The sequence below is a fragment of the Oppia nitens genome, unplaced genomic scaffold (genome assembly GCF_028296485.1).
Source record: "Oppia nitens isolate AA-2021 unplaced genomic scaffold, nextdenovo-longstitch-racon4-pilon3 scaffold4_pilon_pilon_pilon, whole genome shotgun sequence".
NCBI lineage: Eukaryota > Metazoa > Arthropoda > Arachnida > Sarcoptiformes > Oppiidae > Oppia > Oppia nitens.
Window position 1 is genome coordinate 2,229,831 of NW_026533232.1, and position 18,835 is coordinate 2,248,665.

Consider the following 18,835-nt stretch of genomic DNA (forward strand, 5'->3'; position numbering starts at 1 on the left):
TTACATTTATATAAAAATAGTCGCTTTAGTTTTTAAAAAACTATACTTAAATCTTTTAATTATTTATTTATTGTTATAAATTTGTTTATTTATTTTTTAAAATTAAAATGATCAGTTATTTAATTGTTTTATTTATTAGCATAAATGGTAAATATAATATAGTATTTTATATCAATATTTTTATGATAAATCCTATAGTTTTTTCAATTATTTTACTAATTAAACAGCTACAGCATATGCAACTCAACCTGAACCAGGTAATTTTTTTATTATTATTTTTTGTTTGAATTTAATTATTATTATTATTTAAATAAAATTAAAAAAACCTATTATTTTAGAGCCAAATGTCGATATTTTAAAGTACGGTACTTATGAACACTGCGAGGGTAAAGATGCGGCCAACTATACAATATTGGAAAAATTAAACCTGGACCAATTTTGTAGCAAAAGTCAAGATAACTTGGACATTGAGGATAATCTAGTAGCATGCTCAGGTAGCAAACAGCGTAGTGTTAATGTCCTAAAGCGACTGTCCATTGCATCATTTCCAGCAGGAGGTATATACTGTTTATAAAATTATTTAGTCAATAATAATAATTATTATAATTGTTTTGTGATATTAAAAAAACTCATAAATTATATATATACACTATTAGCCTATACCCAGTCGGAGAAGCTATGGTTAAGCACCAGTGGTTCGCTAGAAGGCAAGTATGTCTACGAGAAAACTATACATTTGGACAGCGCTTACCTGAAAAAGTGTTCGTCAATATTGGGCTATTCCTATGTGACATCAAAGAGTAGTACTTTACTAATCGCTGACAAACTTGATTTGAATACATTGATATCACCTACCGGTGCCTTTGATGCCTTCAAAAAACAATGCGCTACTGTATGTCAAGGAGTGGCCTATTGTTTCTAAATAATGTTTTAATTAAATTTAATAATGTAATATTTTGTAAAAAAAAATAAATAATTAATGTTTAAAACTTTATTTATTAACAAAAAAAAATAGTAATTAATTTATATTTTTAATAAAATTTTGGATAATTAATTTAGTGAAATATTTTAAATACTAAAAATTTTATAATAATAATCTAATTTTCTAATCATTAAACATATTTTCTATAAACTTATTATTCTGTTTGCAATTATTATGAGGACGTAGAGTACGGGCGACGAGAAGAGTCAGTGCTGACTACCGGTCCAGATGTAGAATACGGGCGACGGGAGGAGTCGGTGCTGACTACTGGTCCTGATGTTGAATATGGGAGACGGGAGGAGTCGGTACTGACTACTAGTCCAGATGTTGAATACGGCAGACGGGAGGAGTCGGTGCTCACTATCGGTGCAGATGTTGAGTACGGCAGACGAGAGGAGTCGGTACTGACTACTGGTCCTGATGTAGAATACGGCAGACGGGAGGAGTCGGTACTAACTACTGGTCCTGATGTAGAATACGGCAGACGAGAGGAGTCGGTACTGACTACTGGTCCAGATGTTGAATACGGGAGACGGGAGGAGTCTGTGCTCTTTACCGGTCCAGATGTAGAGTACGGCCGACGGGAGGAGTCAGTGCTCAATACCGGTGCAGATGTAGAATACGGCCGACGGGAGGAGTCGGTGCTCTTTACCGGTCCAGATGTAGAGTACGGCCGACGGGAGGAGTCGGTGCTGACTACTGCTCCTGATGTTGAATACGGCAGACGGGAGGAGTCGGTACTAACTACTGGTCCAGATGTTGAATACGGGCGACGGGACGAGTGAGTACTGACTACTGGTCCTGATGTTGAATACGGCAGACGGGAGGAGTCGGTGCTCTTTACCGGTCCAGATGTAGAGTACGGCCGACGGGAGTAGTCTGTGCTGACTACTGGTCCTGATGTTGAATATGGGAGACGAGAGGAGTCTGTACTGACTACTGCTCCTGATGTTGAATACGGCAGACGGGAGGAGTCGGTACTAACTACTGGTCCAGATGTTGAATACGGGCGACGGGACGAGTGAGTACTGACTACTGGTCCTGATGTTGAATACGGCAGACGGGAGGAGTCGGTGCTCTTTACCGGTCCAGATGTAGAGTACGGCCGACGGGAGTAGTCTGTGCTGACTACTGGTCCTGATGTAGAATACGGCAGACGGGAGGAGTCGGTGCTCTTTACCGGTCCAGATGTAGAGTACGGCCGACGGGAGGAGTCTGTGCTGACTACTGGTCCTGATGTTGAATATGGGAGACGAGAGGAGTCTGTACTGACTACTGGTCCTGATGTAGAATACGGCAGACGGGAGGAGTCGGTGCTCTTTACCGGTCCAGATGTAGAGTACGGCCGACGGGAGGAGTCTGTGCTGACTACTGGTCCTGATGTTGAATATGGGAGACGGGAGGAGTCGGTACTGACTATTGGTCCAGATGTTGAATACGGCAGACGGGAGGAGTCGGTGCTCACTATCGGTGCAGATGTAGAGTACGGCCGACGGGAGGAGTCTGTGCTGACTACTGGTCCTGATGTAGAATACGGCAGACGGGAGGAGTCGGTGCTCACTATCGGTGCAGATGTTGAGTACGGCAGACGGGAGGAGTCAGTACTGACTACTGGTCCAGATGTAGAGTACGGCCGACGGGAGGAGTCAGTGCTCAATACCGATGCAGATGTAGAAAACGGGAGACGTGAGGAGTCTGTGCTCTTTACCGGTCCAGATGTAGAGTACGGCCGACGGGAGGAGTCAGTGCTCAATACCGGTGCAGATGTAGAATACGGCCGACGGGAGGAGTCGGTGCTCTTTACCGGTCCAGATGTAGAGTACGGCCGACGGGAGGAGTCTGTGCTGACTACTGGTCCTGATGTTGAATATGGGAGACGAGAGGAGTCTGTACTGACTACTGGTCCTGATGTAGAATACGGCAGACGGGAGGAGTCGGTGCTCTTTACCGGTCCAGATGTAGAGTACGGCCGACGGGAGGAGTCTGTGCTGACTACTGGTCCTGATGTTGAATATGGGAGACGGGAGGAGTCGGTACTGACTATTGGTCCAGATGTTGAATACGGCAGACGGGAGGAGTCGGTGCTCACTATCGGTGCAGATGTAGAGTACGGCCGACGGGAGGAGTCGGTACTGACTACTGGTCCAGATGTAGAGTACGGCCGACGGGAGGAGTCGGTGCTCACTATCGGTGCAGATGTAGAGTACGGCCGACGGGAGGAGTCTGTGCTGACTACTGGTCCTGATGTAGAATACGGCAGACGGGAGGAGTCGGTGCTCACTATCGGTGCAGATGTTGAGTACGGCAGACGGGAGGAGTCAGTACTGACTACTGGTCCAGATGTAGAGTACGGCCGACGGGAGGAGTCAGTGCTCAATACCGATGCAGATGTAGAAAACGGGAGACGTGAGGAGTCGGTGCTGACTACTGGTCCTGATGTTGAATACGGCAGACGGGAGGAGTCGGTGCTCACTATCGGTGCAGATGTAGAGTACGGCCGACGGGAGGAGTCTGTGCTGACTACTGGTCCTGATGTAGAATACGGCAGACGGGAGGAGTCGGTGCTCTTTACCGGTCCAGATGTTGAGTACGGCTGACGAGAGGAGTCGGTACTGACTACTGGTCCAGATGTAGAGTACGGCCGACGGGAGGAGTCAGTGCTCAATACCGGTGCAGATGTAGAATACGGCCGACGGGAGGAGTCGGTGCTGACTACTGGTCCAGATGTTGAATACGGCAGACGGGAGGAGTCGGTGCTCACTATCGGTGCAGATGTTGAGTACGGCAGACGGGAGGAGTCAGTACTGACTACTGGTCCAGATGTAGAGTACGGCCGACGGGAGGAGTCAGTGCTCAATACCGGTGCAGATGTAGAATACGGCCGACGGGAGGAGTCGGTGCTGACTACTGGTCCTGATGTAGAATACGGCAGACGAGAGGAGTCGGTACTGACTACTGGTCCAGATGTTGAATACGGCAGACGGGAGGAGTCGGTGCTCACTATCGGTGCAGATGTTGAGTACGGCAGACGGGAGGAGTCAGTACTGACTACTGGTCCAGATGTAGAGTACGGCCGACGGGAGGAGTCAGTGCTCAATACCGATGCAGATGTAGAAAACGGGAGACGTGAGGAGTCGGTGCTCTTTACCGGTCCAGATGTAGAGTACGGCCGACGGGAGGAGTCTGTGCTGACTACTGGTCCTGATGTTGAATACGGCAGACGAGAGGAGTCAGTGCTCTTTACCGGTGCTGAAGTAGAGTACGACCGACGGGAGGAATAAGTGCTGACTACCGGTCCAGACGTAGAGAGAGGACGACTGTATGGATTGGTGTTAACTTCTGGTTCAGTCTTAGAGTACGGATATTCAGTTGATTTAATGTTTTTATGAATACTCAATGAATTTGTACAATAAAATGCACAAAATAATAATAATAATAATAATGATATTAATGTCGAAAAATTCATTTTTAGTTTTATTTTTTATTATTTATTTTTCTATTCTATAATAAACTATCTATTTTTATTTTGTTGTAAATTAACTTATAAATCACAGGCTATTTATATGTTTGCAATTAAATAAAATTATCAAAATTAATCTAATTTAAGTGTCAAATAGATTTTTTGATAATTTTATTTATCGGGACATCTGTCCTAATTTTATACATAATTATTGAGTTATTAGAAAAAATTGTAATTTATTTCATATTTTTTTACAATAATATGAAATATACAGTACTGTCATATATATATATATACTGTATATATATATAAATTTATAATAGCACATTATTAATTAGCACATGTATTGTATAATAGTAATACTTGGAAAATAAGTAATTTAACAATTAAAATACTTGATATATTTATAATTATCAATTTTTATATGTAGTAATTTTTAAAATCAAAATAATATATCACTTTTGTAACCGCTTGCTAAATAGTTAAAGCATTTTATTTAATCAATACAAATTGATAAATATCCTGGATAGTTGAGTGCGTTAATAATCAGTACAATAGTGTTATATAATTATAATTATAATAACTTATTAGTATTGATTATTGAATCAAAATAATTTTAATAATTATGAATCATCATAAAATTGAACCAGGACATTGAATAAAAATTTGATTTAACAATAAAAATATATATTATATTTTTTTTATGTAATTATTTTATTATTAGCATTATATATTTTTAAGACATTTATTAAGAATGAATTACAGTTCTATTAATTTTTTTTGTTATAATTATAAAATATAAAACATTTAATCTAGTATTAGTTATTAAAATTATTAAAACCTAATTTAATTTATATGATATTATTTTATTTAATATAACATAATTTAGAGAAATAAAATTATCTTGTTAATTTTTTTTAATTTTAGCTTGATAAGCTTTAAATTCGGCAAATTCAATAAATCCATCACTATTTAGATCACATTCTTTAAGAAAATAATCAACAGATTCTATATTTAAAAAAAAATTAAATTAAAAAATAAAATAAATATTTAGTTTTTTACAAGTAAGTATCTATATTTTAAATAATTAAAACTTATTAAAATAATTAAAAAATAAATAATTTTTTAAAAAAAATATACCTGATAGATTATCAATATTGTTGGTTACAGTTGTTTGATTGACTTGATTTTCGTGATGATGTTCTATACTATGTATCATACTTTGCATTAATTCTAATCAAATTTGAAATAAATAAATAAAAAGTTTAACAACGAGTAATAAAATTAAAATTCATAATTTTTTAGATAAATACTAATAAAAATTTTCCAATTAATAAATCTAAACTTATAATTAATTAGTAAACAAAAGTAATATCTGTTAACCGAGTCCATCCAGTTTGTCATTGGCATCGAAATCATGTAATTTCATGTAATAATATCCAATTTCTTCGTCATTTATTTTTTCATTTGCCGCCATATATAACAACTTTTTTGCCTCTTCTCGGATATGTCTTTATAATATATATATTAACAAATTGATGTAATTAAAAAAAAAAGTTTTATTATTTTAATTTTAATATAATAATTATTATACTCTGGATCGTGAACTATCTCGCCATAGATATCTCGTTGTTGATTAATATTTGGATCATAAGTTTTAATGGAAACTGTATTAACAATTACTATAAATAAAAATATGTTTACAGAAAATTGTTTCATAGTTTAATTTTTTTAAGATAATAATTTAAATAATCTACTTATTTTTATTTTGACTCAATTTAAAGAAAAACATTTAAAATATTGAGAAAAAAATGAAAACGTGTCACTCATACTGTAATGTAAAAAAATGCTGTTATTTATAACAAAATGTTTGTCTCTAACGATGAGTTGCAATAATTATCATAAAAATGTCTTAATATGTAAATATTAATATTATATTTATAAAAACAATTCAAGCACAACAAAACAAAAATAACTAATTATTTTAAATATTACACAATATTACAGTATTATATTTAAAAGCATTATTAACTATACAACAGAGTATATACATAATTTAAATTATATTTAGTTACTAAATAATTATTTAAAAACATGATATCTATATATTAATAAGTTAATAATAATAATCTAATAATTAGTTTAATTTAATTAATTTAAAAAAATTAGTTTTTATTTTTTTGTTCGACATGTTTTAGATTCAGCAAAATCAACAAATCCATCATTATTTTGATCGCACTCTTTAAGAAAGCTATCGATAATTACTATTAAATATATTTGTGAGAAAATAAAATTTTTAATACATTATTGATATATTAAAAATTAATTATTAGTATTAATATAATAATAATAATAATAATAATAAATTATGAACCTTCTAGTTTATCAATAGTAATGCTACGATTTATATCATTTTTATCATTTACTGGATGATACTCTATGTCATGTATCATTGCTTGTGATAATTCTATATATATTATAAAAATGAATAATTAAACTAAAATAATAATAATAATAATGTTAACTTAAATAGTTAACAATTATTTTATAGAAATTTAGATAAATTAAAAAAAATTAAAACAATTAAATCTGTTAACCAATTCCATCGAGTTTATCATTGCCATCAAAATCATGTAATTTCATATAATAATAGCCCAACTCTTCGTCATTTATTGTCTTATTTTCTTCATTTGCCGAAATATATAACAATTTTTTTGCCTCTTCTCGGATATGTCTATATATTAATATATACAGTATATATCACATAAAAAATAATATAGTTTTGTAATAATTTATAAAAATTAATATACTCAGTATCGTGTAATATCTGGCCATAAATATCCAGTTGTTTAGTAATGTTTAGTTCATATGTTATAATAGACATAGCATTTAAAATAAGTAAAACTAAAATTATAAAAATGTTTTTATACATAGTTTAGCTAATTTCTAGTTTATAAATATATAATTTTAATAAAATGCAAATTATATCATTTAGTAAATTAGTTGAAACATAAAACGTGTCACTTAAAAAACTTAAGTTTTTAACTTTTATTAATTATTTAAAAATACAATTATTTTTTTTAAAAATGTTTTACTCTAACGATGAGTTGCAATAATTATGATACTATTTATTTAATACAATTTCATATTACGGTATAATTATTGATATAAAAACATTGCTTATAACAAAATATTGTTTAAAATATTAATTGATTAAAAAAATATATTAAAATTAATTACTAAAAACATTTAAATTAAAAATTATATTAATTAATTGGTTTATGAAGTAATGTTAATAACCTAAAAAAACTAAATATTAATTAATAGTTAATTTTTCAGTAGAGTTTTGTTTCAATTTTTCAGTTCTCCATATAATTAGCAACAATACGGCAAATAAGGCAATACTAACTCCCAGTGCTATCGATTCAATTAGTATGAATATATCGGAAAACTGTTTGATGAACAGTCCGATTATATAGGGCGGTGCTATATTGAATGATGACATAAACACAATCAGTACTGTTCCCACCATATTTGTCATACGTATGTGTTGGCCAACAAATGCAAACACCGATTGTATTATAGCCGATATGCCGATACCGATAACAACATTGGCCACCCATAGCATAGTCATGTTTGTGCGACCAAATGCAAGACACACTATTCCTGATTGTTTAAAATATAAATATTATATTAAGTAATTTTAGATAAATGTGCTAGAAATGTAGGTCAATAGTTTATAACTAGAAAAATAGATAGATAAGGGAGAGTTACCTATGCAACAGATGACAAAATGCGAGGACAGCATAATTTTTGTGGACACTTTGATAGCGATGAATACACTGAGTCCACGAAACACAGTGTACGGTGTGGTAAACGCTGTGATAACTTCAGTAGCTTTTGAGGCCGATATGTCCAGTGGACTGTACTGGAAATATGTCGATGCAAACGTGTAATAGGAGGCCTCAAACAGATTAAAACTGCCGACCAAACTGGCCAACAATATTAGAGCTGGCCATCGATAACGAGGATAAATGTCAAACAGTTTGTCTAGACTTTCACTGTCATCTCTTTCTTTACTAGCAATAGATTTGTTAGACTTCGTGTCGTTGTTGTTGTCAACACTTTTATTGTCCACTTTATCATCGATGACGGGTTGATATCGCTTTACGAGAAACATAATGAACAGTAATACAGGAACTGTATGTAAGTTTTAATTATAAGACTCCAGTATTATAAACAAATATATAAATTAGTAATAAAATGTTCAAATATACTTACATATCATTTCAATGATACCGAGTATAAGGAACGGCACTTTTAGAAGTTCCCGTCGATGTTCCTCATAGTCTAGATTATAACCATAGGTTACGGGATCAACTGTAGACACTATTGGCACAATAGTTGTTGCGTTGTTACTATTGGGACCAGAATACGGGTCCCTAAGATATGGTTTCAACAGTAGAGGCGATATTACAGTTCCCAAACCAAACGTAAAGCCCGGTATCTGAAGTATGGCCGCACTCTTATTGCCCCACATTTCAATGATCCACACATTGACCACACAGTTGATGATACCGGTGCCCATTCCCAAAAATATAGCACATGTATAGAGGACATAAAGGTTGGGCGAGTGTGGTATAAATGCCGTTCCTAATGCCATTGCCACCAAAAATATGGCCAAAACTAGCTGACGGTTTAGGTATTTAATCAGAAAGCCGACTGTTATATAATAGGAAAGGTATACAAAAAATTATAATTATATTTACTGTTAGGTTTATTATACATATATAGATTACAAATTATATAGAAGTTTACAGCTCTTACATAACGATCCCAATAGAAAGCCTACGGATGTGAATGTAGTATACAATGTCATGTATTGGGTGGACGTCTGCAATATGTCGACCATTTCGGTCAACACCGAACCGATAGCTGTAAAACACATGGCCTGCAAATCAAAATTTTTTTAAATAGTAATTAATAGTAATTAATTTTTTTAAAAATTATATAAAATTATTAATTACAAATGACATATGATTGATGCACAATAAACCTGTGTACACATATTTATCCCAATTCATTAACATTGTAGATCACAAATTAATATAAATATTTGTATAATTATTATATAAGAAATTTATATTTAAGTTTTTTAAAATGTGTGTTTATTTTGAAATTAGTTTTTTTATATTTATTTACAATTGATATAATTATAACATTATAATTGATTAATAACAGTAATATGTAAAATTATTTTTACGTTGAGTTAAACAGTGTGAAAATACTTTAATAATTTGTAGTAATTATTGGTATACTTAATAAAAATAATTTATTAGCAATTATCAATGAATAAATTATAAATATAATTTACAATTAAATTACAATATATATAATAGTATTTTTAAGTTTTATTATAAACTTTGAAAAATAAATAAATTACTAAAATTAAATAATTATATTTGTATGTTACATAAATTTTAAGTAAGCTATTGATATATAATTTTTTTAAGTTCAACTTAAAAAACGTCATAGATACAATTGTCAATTTGGTAAATAGTAATATTAATCATAGTTAAATATTTTACAATACTAAAAGTAGTAATTAATTTTTTAAGTGTTTATCTATTAATTACATATATTTTAGCTACTATTGAAAAAAAGATAATATTAAATAACTGATTAAATAAGATTGAGGTAATCAATAAATAACAAATTATATAATCTAAGTAAACTATTATAGCTATAATTTATATTTAATTAGTTATTAACCTAAATTTAATTTAATTTATCTATAATATAAATCCAAATTAATTATAGTTGTAGAATGTCAATAATATTTGAATTGATAAATTGTAATTCATTAATAAATATAACTAAAATTATTATTTTAAATAATTACTATTTATTAAACTAATCATACTAAATGTTTATTATTATTATTATTATTATTATTATTATTATTATTATTATTATTATTATTATTATTATTATTATTATTATTATTATTATTATTATTATTATTATTATTATTTAGAAACAATTATTATTTATTACATATTATATTGTTTTTTATATAAGTTATGAGTATATTATGTTTATTAAATATAATAATTAATTGCTATCTTATTAATTTTAAATATATTTATATTTATATAATTTTATGAATTTAACAATCTATTTATACTGTTATTTAATTGATTACCTCAATTTTTTAGTTATTTAATATTATCTTTTTTCAATAGTAGCTAAAATATATGTATATACTGTATTATACTAGAAACTTTTATAAAAAATTAAATTGTTTAATATATGATATCTTATGTAGAGTATACATTGTATATTAGTCAACAAATATATATTACTCTATCAAGGTTAATTATTTAATTACAAATAAAATTTTCTATTTATTAATGCTTTTTAATGTTTTACATTAATTTTCACTATATATAATTTAAAAATACTATATATATATATATAATTATTTCAATGAACTATGATATTTAAATACAGTACTTAATTCAAGAAAACATGTACTTTAGCTTAAATATCATTAGTTAATGTACAGTACATTATAATCCCAATTATCATTAATAATCTTAATAATAATTATTATAAATAAAATTTCAATATAGCTAATTAAAAATTTTATTTATTTAATTTATAGTAATAAATTTATAATATAAATAATTATTTATAATTAAATTACATAAAACACGTATACGGTATATAGTTTTATGAATTTAAAAATCTATTTAATTAATGTTAGTTCGAAACGTTATGAAAATAATTGAAAAACATGATATTATTATTATAAAATTTAATTAAAATATATTTTATTTAATATTTATTCGCATATCACAGTATATATTTAAAATAAATATTTTTTTATGATTTACTGATTGATATAAATGTATGAGATTTTAATCCAACAAAATGACTTGTGATATATGAATGTTATTAAATTTTTTAAAAAATAGTATAAATTGTATTAATAAAAATTTTCTAAAACCTAATTATTTCTGTTATGAATATAAATGTTTAATAATAAATTTATAAATTAATAAAAACAAACATACTTAAACAACATAATTGATTACCTAATTAAAAATACTATTAAATATACTAAAAAATACCATAAAAATTAAAAAAATAATAAATTAATAAATTAAAAATAGAGAATTTGCCTAAAATCAACTCAATAGCACCGGTATTATAAAGTTGTCAAAAAATTTGTGGTCATTTGTCGCTTCCGTTTCTCTGTTTTAAAAACTATCAATAATATGATCACAAATACGCCACTACTTAACGCTATATTACTAAACATAATGTATGTAAAAATTTGTGGATATTTCTCGATGAACAGTCCCATAAGGAACGGTATAAACATATTTAATGTTTCGGCCGAAAACAATAGGACAGTACCGATACGATTCTTTACGTCCATATATTGAGCTAAATAACAATAGATACTGCATATGATAGGCGATAGACCGTAACTCATGATCATTGCACCCGTCCATAGCATCGTTAGACAAGACTGGCCAAAATGGACAACACCGAGACCCAATACGGTTATGGTTAAGTGTACTACAATGATTTGTTGGGGCCGTAACTTCATCGACACAAATATGTTGATACCGCGACCCACTGTAAAGGTTAGGGCCATCGATGACATCAATGTGGCCGATGTCTGAGCGCTTAATTTGAGTGGTATGTACTGGAAATATGTGGCCGAAAACTGCATGTATATAATCTCAGAGGACAACTGAAAGGCTAACAGTGCCGATACAAAGCCTATCAATAGTACTCGTTGTCTGTTTTGTGTATAATATGTGGTGATTGTTGTTTGTGGAGAAGTAGTTGACTTATACGGTGTACTGCCGTTATCTATACATGCGGTCATCGGTTTGATCTCCAAGTGATCGACAGTATTGTTGATCACCAGTTCCTCGTCGACCGGTTCTCGTTGTTCGTGATCGATGGCCGCTTCGCTCATCATAAGCACCGGTGTATACGGTGAGGCCGGTGTATTACACGGGTGGGTCTCCTTTTCAAACAACTTGCGTACGACTATCTCGTTACTGGCATTTGACTGATTTTCACTGATCATATGATTTCGGTTCTCGTATTTGCGGCAAATGTACATAAGTAACATCAGTATAGCACCTGTAGGTTACATATAAATTAAAATATTGATTAAGTAAATGCTTATAAGTGAATAAATTAATATTTTTGTGTAGATATAAAAATTTTGTTATTCTAAATAATTAATTATTATAAAAATTTGTAATGATAGATATTTTTCATGTATTTGTATTTTCATATGCAATTGTTATATTTGATTGTATGATATAATGAAATTCTAAATACTAAAAATTGAATATTTTTAAAAACTTTTGTACAGTATATTTAATATATAACAAAAAAAAATAACTGAAAAATTCTACTATCATTATAATAGTCACATTGATCTGGGAAATAATTTGGCATTTTGAAAAATATTTTTTTTTATCTAATTATTTGGAAACCATATGAAATTGTTTACTTTAATCAATTCATAGTTATTTATAGCTTTAATAATAATACTGACTCTGAAACTGTATAAACATAGAGAGTACTGGTCTAAACTGCTTTAATTTGCAAAACTAGTAATCACTAAATCGCTATAATGTTTATGCAATGTGTGAATAGATTTTTTTGAAATAATAAAAAAATATTATCATTATTTTCATTAAAATTTTTATAATATACATGTTATTTAGGTATAATTCGATAAACACGTGACAAAAATCACGTATTCTGTCTGCACTACTACTACTACTACTATACGTACCAACTATTTGCAGAATACCAATGATTAGGAAAGGTATCATCAACTTAGACTGTCTGTCGTCGCTGTCATTGCTATTGACATTGATTTCAGGGACACCGGCTAACTGAGCACCGGTAGTAGCAGTAGTTGTACTAGCTGTCGTGGCATTAGTATCCAGGTACCGGTGCGGTTCACCAGTAACAAATTGTTTATCAATTAAAGGTCCAATTATGGTACCGATGCCGTACAGAAACGAGCACAGGTGCATTACAGGTGCGTTGCGTTTTTGCCAAATCTCGATAAGCCATACAGTTTTTGCATTACTCCAGGCACCGGCGCTCGTGCCCACCAAAAATGCGCAAACATAGAGCACCCAAACGTTGCCGCTGTTTGGTATTGAGATACAGGCGCCTGACATACACGATACCAGTGCAATGATAACCAGTTGTCGATTGATGTACTTATAAAGTATGCCGACTATAATATAAAGTGTGTTGTGAAATAATACAAAAATTAGTGATCAATTTTTTTTTGATTTCTATTTTATTGATAATTGTTGTCAATTAAGATTGAAATTTGATAAATAACTTAATAAATATATATTAATTCTTTTTTTGTTTATTTTTTCAATAAACAAATTGCTTAAATTAGATAAATTATAGTTACTATACTATATATATCGCGGTATAATTGTGCTACAATTGGTAATTTTATCATGATTAAAAATTTTTAATAGTTACCAGGCACAAGTAGTATAACTGACCTAATTTAATATTGACAATTGATAAAAACAAAAAATTTTTACACACGAATTGTTATATCATTTGGAAACTTTTATTCAGTGAATTTAATAAGTAATCTCTAAATTAAGTATTTTAAGTATATATAAAGTACTGTAACTGTATATATATAATTATATATATATATTTAATAGATTTTTAATCAGAAATTGAAGAAAAAATGTTGTTTACTCTATTCCCTCAAACAACTGATATGAGCTGTCAATATATATGTAATTTTAGATAATAAAGTCACAGAATGGGTCTAATTTATAAAATATCTTTTTTATATAAATTACAAAAAATATAATGCATTACATGCTTTTTGATACTTCCGATTAATGTACTAATGATTTATGACTATTTGACAAATATTTTTTAAAAATTAAATAAAACAGTTTTCTATTTCAAATTATTTCAAATAATATGAACTTTATCTTTAGATTCTAAAGTATTTTGTAGATATTATATCTGGTTTTTAAATATAATTTTTCTAAAAAAACTGCACGCTTTAAAAATTTGCTATTAATAATTATAATAAATTTATATTTTAACATTTACTCTTATAGAATATAATAGTTTTTTATCATTGATATAATATTTATTATACTGTATATAAAAGTGCATTTATTACAATCACTGGAAATTATTAAAATAATATAACAAACAGTTGTTGTTATGCATATAAAGTGTGTGTGTGTGTATGTGTGTGTGTGTGTATGTATGTATGTATGTATGTGTGTGTGTGTATGTATGTGTGTGTATGATAGAGAGAGAAAGAAAGAAAGAGAGAGAGAGAGAGAGAGAGAGAGAGAGAGAGAGAGAATTAAACAATTTATTGTTTTGCACTAAAGTATTTGTATAGTTTTGAAAACAAAGTCTAAAAGCCTTTTTTATAGGGACAGCATATTTTATTTTTTTACTAGAGTGCACTGGCCTATCACTCACGTACTACCCTTTTATACAGTATTTGTTTAATTAAATCAACATTGCTAATTTTAATATTTTTATTTTCTAAAAAAATTATTTATTATATAATTAACTAAAAAAATGTTTTACTAATTTACTAATATTTTAAAAATCTTGTATAAATATAAAATATATATATAAAAAATTATCATTTAAAAAATTCAAATTTTTCTATAGCATTTATGTGAATGTTTTCATTAATATAATGAGTTTTTTGTATTATAAATAAAATGTTTATAACACTTACACAATGAGCCGATTAGATATCCAACGCTTAAGAAAAATGAAAACAACGATATCTTTTCCATAGATGTGTTTAATATGTATTTTAAGTCTACAAATGAGGGTCCAAATGATGATAAACCCATACCCTATAAAATAAAAATAAAAAGTATTTATTAAATAAATTTTTAAAAAATATAACCAAAAACTTATTGAACATTGAATAAACAAAAAATAATAAATAACATACAAATGTAATATTAATAAAGCATATGATGACTGTATAGATATATTTATCCCATCCATCCATTGTCTGTTTGGATACAGTATTAGCTTTGAAACAAAATTTAAATATCGATAACATTTGACTGTTTGTCAATTTGTGTTCAAAAATAAAAACTTTTTTAATTAAAATTATTTTATTATAAAAAGCTTTTAATTAATACATAACTATTTTACTAATATTTTAGTACAGTATATTAGTTTATGTAAAACGTTATGTTTTTCACGTAACTTTATTATTATTATTATTATTATTATTAATATTAGTGAAATCCAAAACTTACAAAAATGTTATTTAATGTACAGTAATTATAATAATAATTTACTGTAATATATACTGCAGAGTGTATATATTTTTACTAATATATCAAATTATTATTATTACAAATTATACAATAAACTTATACTAAGTTTAAAAATATATATAAATCTTTACTAAATTTATACTATTTTTCAACAACAAAAATCTTTAAATATTTAATTAATGCAAAAAATTAAACTTAAATATTAGCACAATGTTTGGCGTCAATTGAGAACATAAATTAATATATATTAACAAACATCCGATATGTTCACAACTTTTTTTTAAATAATAATTTAATTTTTATTTTTGATGAAAAAAGTTTGTGTGAGAGACAGTTATATATGAAAAAGTTAAAGCAATTTGTCTCCTCTTATAATATGTTACGTCACATACGCGCTATTATGATGTGTGAAAATCATACTTATTTGTTGTGTGACTAATCACGTGATTGGATTTTTTAAAAAGTAAAATAATTAAACATAATAAAAATATTTTAGAATTTTTTTTTGTTAATATTAAACAATATAATTAAAAGTTTTATATTTAACTAGTATTATGACTATTTATCTATAACAAAAATTTTTATTAAATTATTTAAATAAACTTTTTTTTAAAGTGTTAAATAATTTTTTATAATTTTTTTATATATAATGTATGTGTTCAACATACTAATTTATATAAACTGTATATTTATTATATTTACAGTAGATATAACATATATATTATATAATATTATTAAATAAAATTTAAAAGTTATATTTTTTGTTTTTTCAATTTAATATAAATTTATTTAACGTTTTTTAAAAAAATAATATTTATTAAGTATAGTGATTCATTCTGTATGTTGTCGTTATGTTTTTAACACTGTATATGTATTAACTAAATGTAAAGTTATAATCATTTAATTCAAAGTACAGTTTAGAGCTCATAACCGGAGACTATTTTAGAAACCAAACCGTTGTGACGTCATATTTAAAAAATTTGTTCATCTTTTTAATATACATATATAGTACACTATTAATACAACAAAATACTGATAATTTATCATTGATAAAATAATAATTAATTTAACTAATAGATAATAACAATAATAATAATTTATAATTATAATAATTATTACATATAAATTAATATCTATTCTTTAATAAAATATCATAAATAACAATCGTTAATATTATTTAGAAAAAATTGTTATATAGTTGGAAATGATTTTTTCAATAATCATATTAATTGGATAATAAAAAACTAAAGTACGTATTCTAGACATAAAATATAATTCTTAAATTAATCATTAATTGCTTAATTAGAATATCTATTATAAAGTAATATTAATACCAAAACATTTAAAACCCGAAACCGTTTTGATTCCGATTTCTAGTTCAATGTACTTAAACATAGTTGTTGTTGTTTTTAGGTACACAAAGTTTATTGTGAACCATAAATTATAAAATAACATCTATGATAATAATTATAAAGTAATTATTAATAATATACAGTATTTTGTTAATATAGATATTAAAAATATTAATTTCATTTGTTATCAAAATAAATTGATTTACAGAAATACATTATATGGATATTACTTTTAAATTATAAATATTATGTAATTGCAATAATTATGATTAACAATTTTTTTATTTTAGATAATATTTGTTAACAATTTTTATGTGGCATCAATTAAAATATTTATACTATAGTTTATCTATTTTAATTTCATAAAATAAATAGTATTATTTTTCATAATTATAAATTTCTAAATATGTTAGTAATAGTTGTTACAGTTTACAAGTACTGTAAAGTGCAACTACAGTATATATTTATAGTATACAATTATGTACTAGATAATTTCAAAATTAAAAATAATAAATAGTATTTTTTAAAAATATCAATATAAATTATCGATATAATATTAGATATATAAAGTTTTCAAAGTAATTTTATTAATATAAAGTAATAATAATTCTTTGCATTTTAATTATAAAAATGATATTTAGAAATATTAATATTAATTTTACCCAAAAAATACTTTTAAGTACAATATTATTATTACACATAAAAGTGTTAATATAAGATATAAAATTGCAATTTATTAAATGAAATATTATTTTGACTGCTATTAGAATTGATAAATATTGCTACACTTTAGTACACTAAAGTACATTTGTATTTAAAAATAAACAATTTAAATTTATAAAACTTTTAATTATTTAAAGATTTTGTTATATACTTTGTAAAATATTTATTTTTTATTATTTGAATTTAATATAAAATAACAAACAATATTTTTAAAAGATAAAAGTTATGAATATATTTATAAATAAAACATATATTTACAATACTACATGTTATTTCAGTTGAAAGTATAAATCCTATATATAATTATTTATTTATTTAATAACTATATTTAAATACATATAATATTTAATCATAATGAATTATATTTTAATCAAGTACATATGTTCATTAACTTCATTGATATTATATTTTAAATAATATTTCAAGCTTTTAAAATAACTAAATCTGATATTTTTTAAAATTATTATCATTAAAATGTTTTCAATTATGATAAATGTTTTTACATGCATTCGATTTAATAAATTATTGCATTTGTATATTTAAAAAAGTAAAAAATATTCAATAATTATTTTTTTGATATTTATTCATTAAAAATTAATCGATGATAATAATATTTAGAATTAATATAAATTAAAGTAATTTATTATTTTAATGATTACGTGATATTACTCATGCAATGTATATTATATTACCTGTTAATTATTAATATTTTTAAATATAAAAACTCATTATTTATAATAATAATAATATTTATAAAATTATAAATATTTTTATTTTTTAGTAGAACTGTTTAATCTATGTTAACTTTTAAGTATATTTTTATATTTTGTATGTTTAATATTATTAATATAATAAATAAAGTTTACAATTTAATTGTATAATTAATTTTAATATTTTTAATTAAAGAACTTAATAAGATTTTTTTAAGTAATATTAAAATCTAATT

The 18,835-nt window shown here is 27.2% G+C and overlaps 4 protein-coding genes across 4 annotated transcripts; all 4 read right to left on the bottom strand.

Annotated features, from left to right (window-relative positions):
* Positions 1-1,154: 1,154 nt before the first annotated feature.
* LOC128960134 (mucin-5AC-like) lies at positions 1,155-5,097 on the bottom strand. Its single transcript, XM_054306205.1, has 2 exons — positions 5,090-5,097; positions 1,155-4,374 (listed from the first exon to the last, which is right to left on the bottom strand). The coding sequence occupies exons 1-2, from the start codon at positions 5,095-5,097 to the stop codon at positions 1,155-1,157; spliced, it is 3,228 nt and encodes a 1,075-aa protein (XP_054162180.1).
* A 252-nt stretch (positions 5,098-5,349) lies between these two features.
* On the bottom strand, positions 5,350-6,314 carry LOC128960135 (multiple coagulation factor deficiency protein 2 homolog). The gene is made up of 5 exons (XM_054306206.1): positions 6,275-6,314; positions 6,037-6,124; positions 5,826-5,953; positions 5,583-5,675; positions 5,350-5,450 (listed from the first exon to the last, which is right to left on the bottom strand). Exons 3-5 carry the CDS (start codon positions 5,917-5,919, stop codon positions 5,350-5,352), a joined length of 288 nt encoding a protein of 95 aa, XP_054162181.1. The 5' UTR covers positions 5,920-5,953; positions 6,037-6,124; positions 6,275-6,314.
* Positions 6,315-7,034: 720 nt separating this feature from the next.
* On the bottom strand, positions 7,035-9,390 carry LOC128960136 (sodium-dependent glucose transporter 1B-like). The gene is made up of 6 exons (XM_054306208.1): positions 9,270-9,390; positions 8,724-9,164; positions 8,217-8,642; positions 7,831-8,108; positions 7,253-7,269; positions 7,035-7,176 (listed from the first exon to the last, which is right to left on the bottom strand). Exons 1-6 carry the CDS (start codon positions 9,388-9,390, stop codon positions 7,035-7,037), a joined length of 1,425 nt encoding a protein of 474 aa, XP_054162183.1.
* A 2,247-nt stretch (positions 9,391-11,637) lies between these two features.
* On the bottom strand, positions 11,638-15,529 carry LOC128959540 (uncharacterized). The gene is made up of 4 exons (XM_054305516.1): positions 15,478-15,529; positions 15,253-15,376; positions 13,279-13,734; positions 11,638-12,611 (listed from the first exon to the last, which is right to left on the bottom strand). Exons 2-4 carry the CDS (start codon positions 15,371-15,373, stop codon positions 11,656-11,658), a joined length of 1,533 nt encoding a protein of 510 aa, XP_054161491.1. The 5' UTR covers positions 15,374-15,376; positions 15,478-15,529; the 3' UTR covers positions 11,638-11,655.
* Between the last annotated feature and the right edge of the window lie 3,306 nt (positions 15,530-18,835).

Coding starts and splice junctions, on each gene's coding strand:
- LOC128959540 (XM_054305516.1), bottom strand. CDS start 15,373: ATGGGTTTATCATCATTTGGACCCTCATTTGTAGACTTAAAATACATA. Junction 13,735..15,252: donor ATATCTAATCGGCTCATTGT/GTAAGTGTTATA, acceptor TTTATATTATAG/TCGGCATACTTTATAAGTAC. Junction 12,612..13,278: donor TGGTATTCTGCAAATAGTTG/GTACGTATAGTA, acceptor TGTAACCTACAG/GTGCTATACTGATGTTACTT.
- LOC128960135 (XM_054306206.1), bottom strand. CDS start 5,919: ATGGCGGCAAATGAAAAAATAAATGACGAAGAAATTGGATATTATTAC. Junction 5,676..5,825: donor TGACAAACTGGATGGACTCG/GTTAACAGATAT, acceptor AAATTTGATTAG/AATTAATGCAAAGTATGATA. Junction 5,451..5,582: donor CAATATTGATAATCTATCAG/GTATATTTTTTT, acceptor TTTTAAATATAG/AATCTGTTGATTATTTTCTT.
- LOC128960136 (XM_054306208.1), bottom strand. CDS start 9,390: ATGTGTTTTACAGCTATCGGTTCGGTGTTGACCGAAATGGTCGACATA. Junction 8,643..8,723: donor CGGTATCATTGAAATGATAT/GTAAGTATATTT, acceptor ACTTACATACAG/TTCCTGTATTACTGTTCATT. Junction 8,109..8,216: donor TTTTGTCATCTGTTGCATAG/GTAACTCTCCCT, acceptor TTAAACAATCAG/GAATAGTGTGTCTTGCATTT.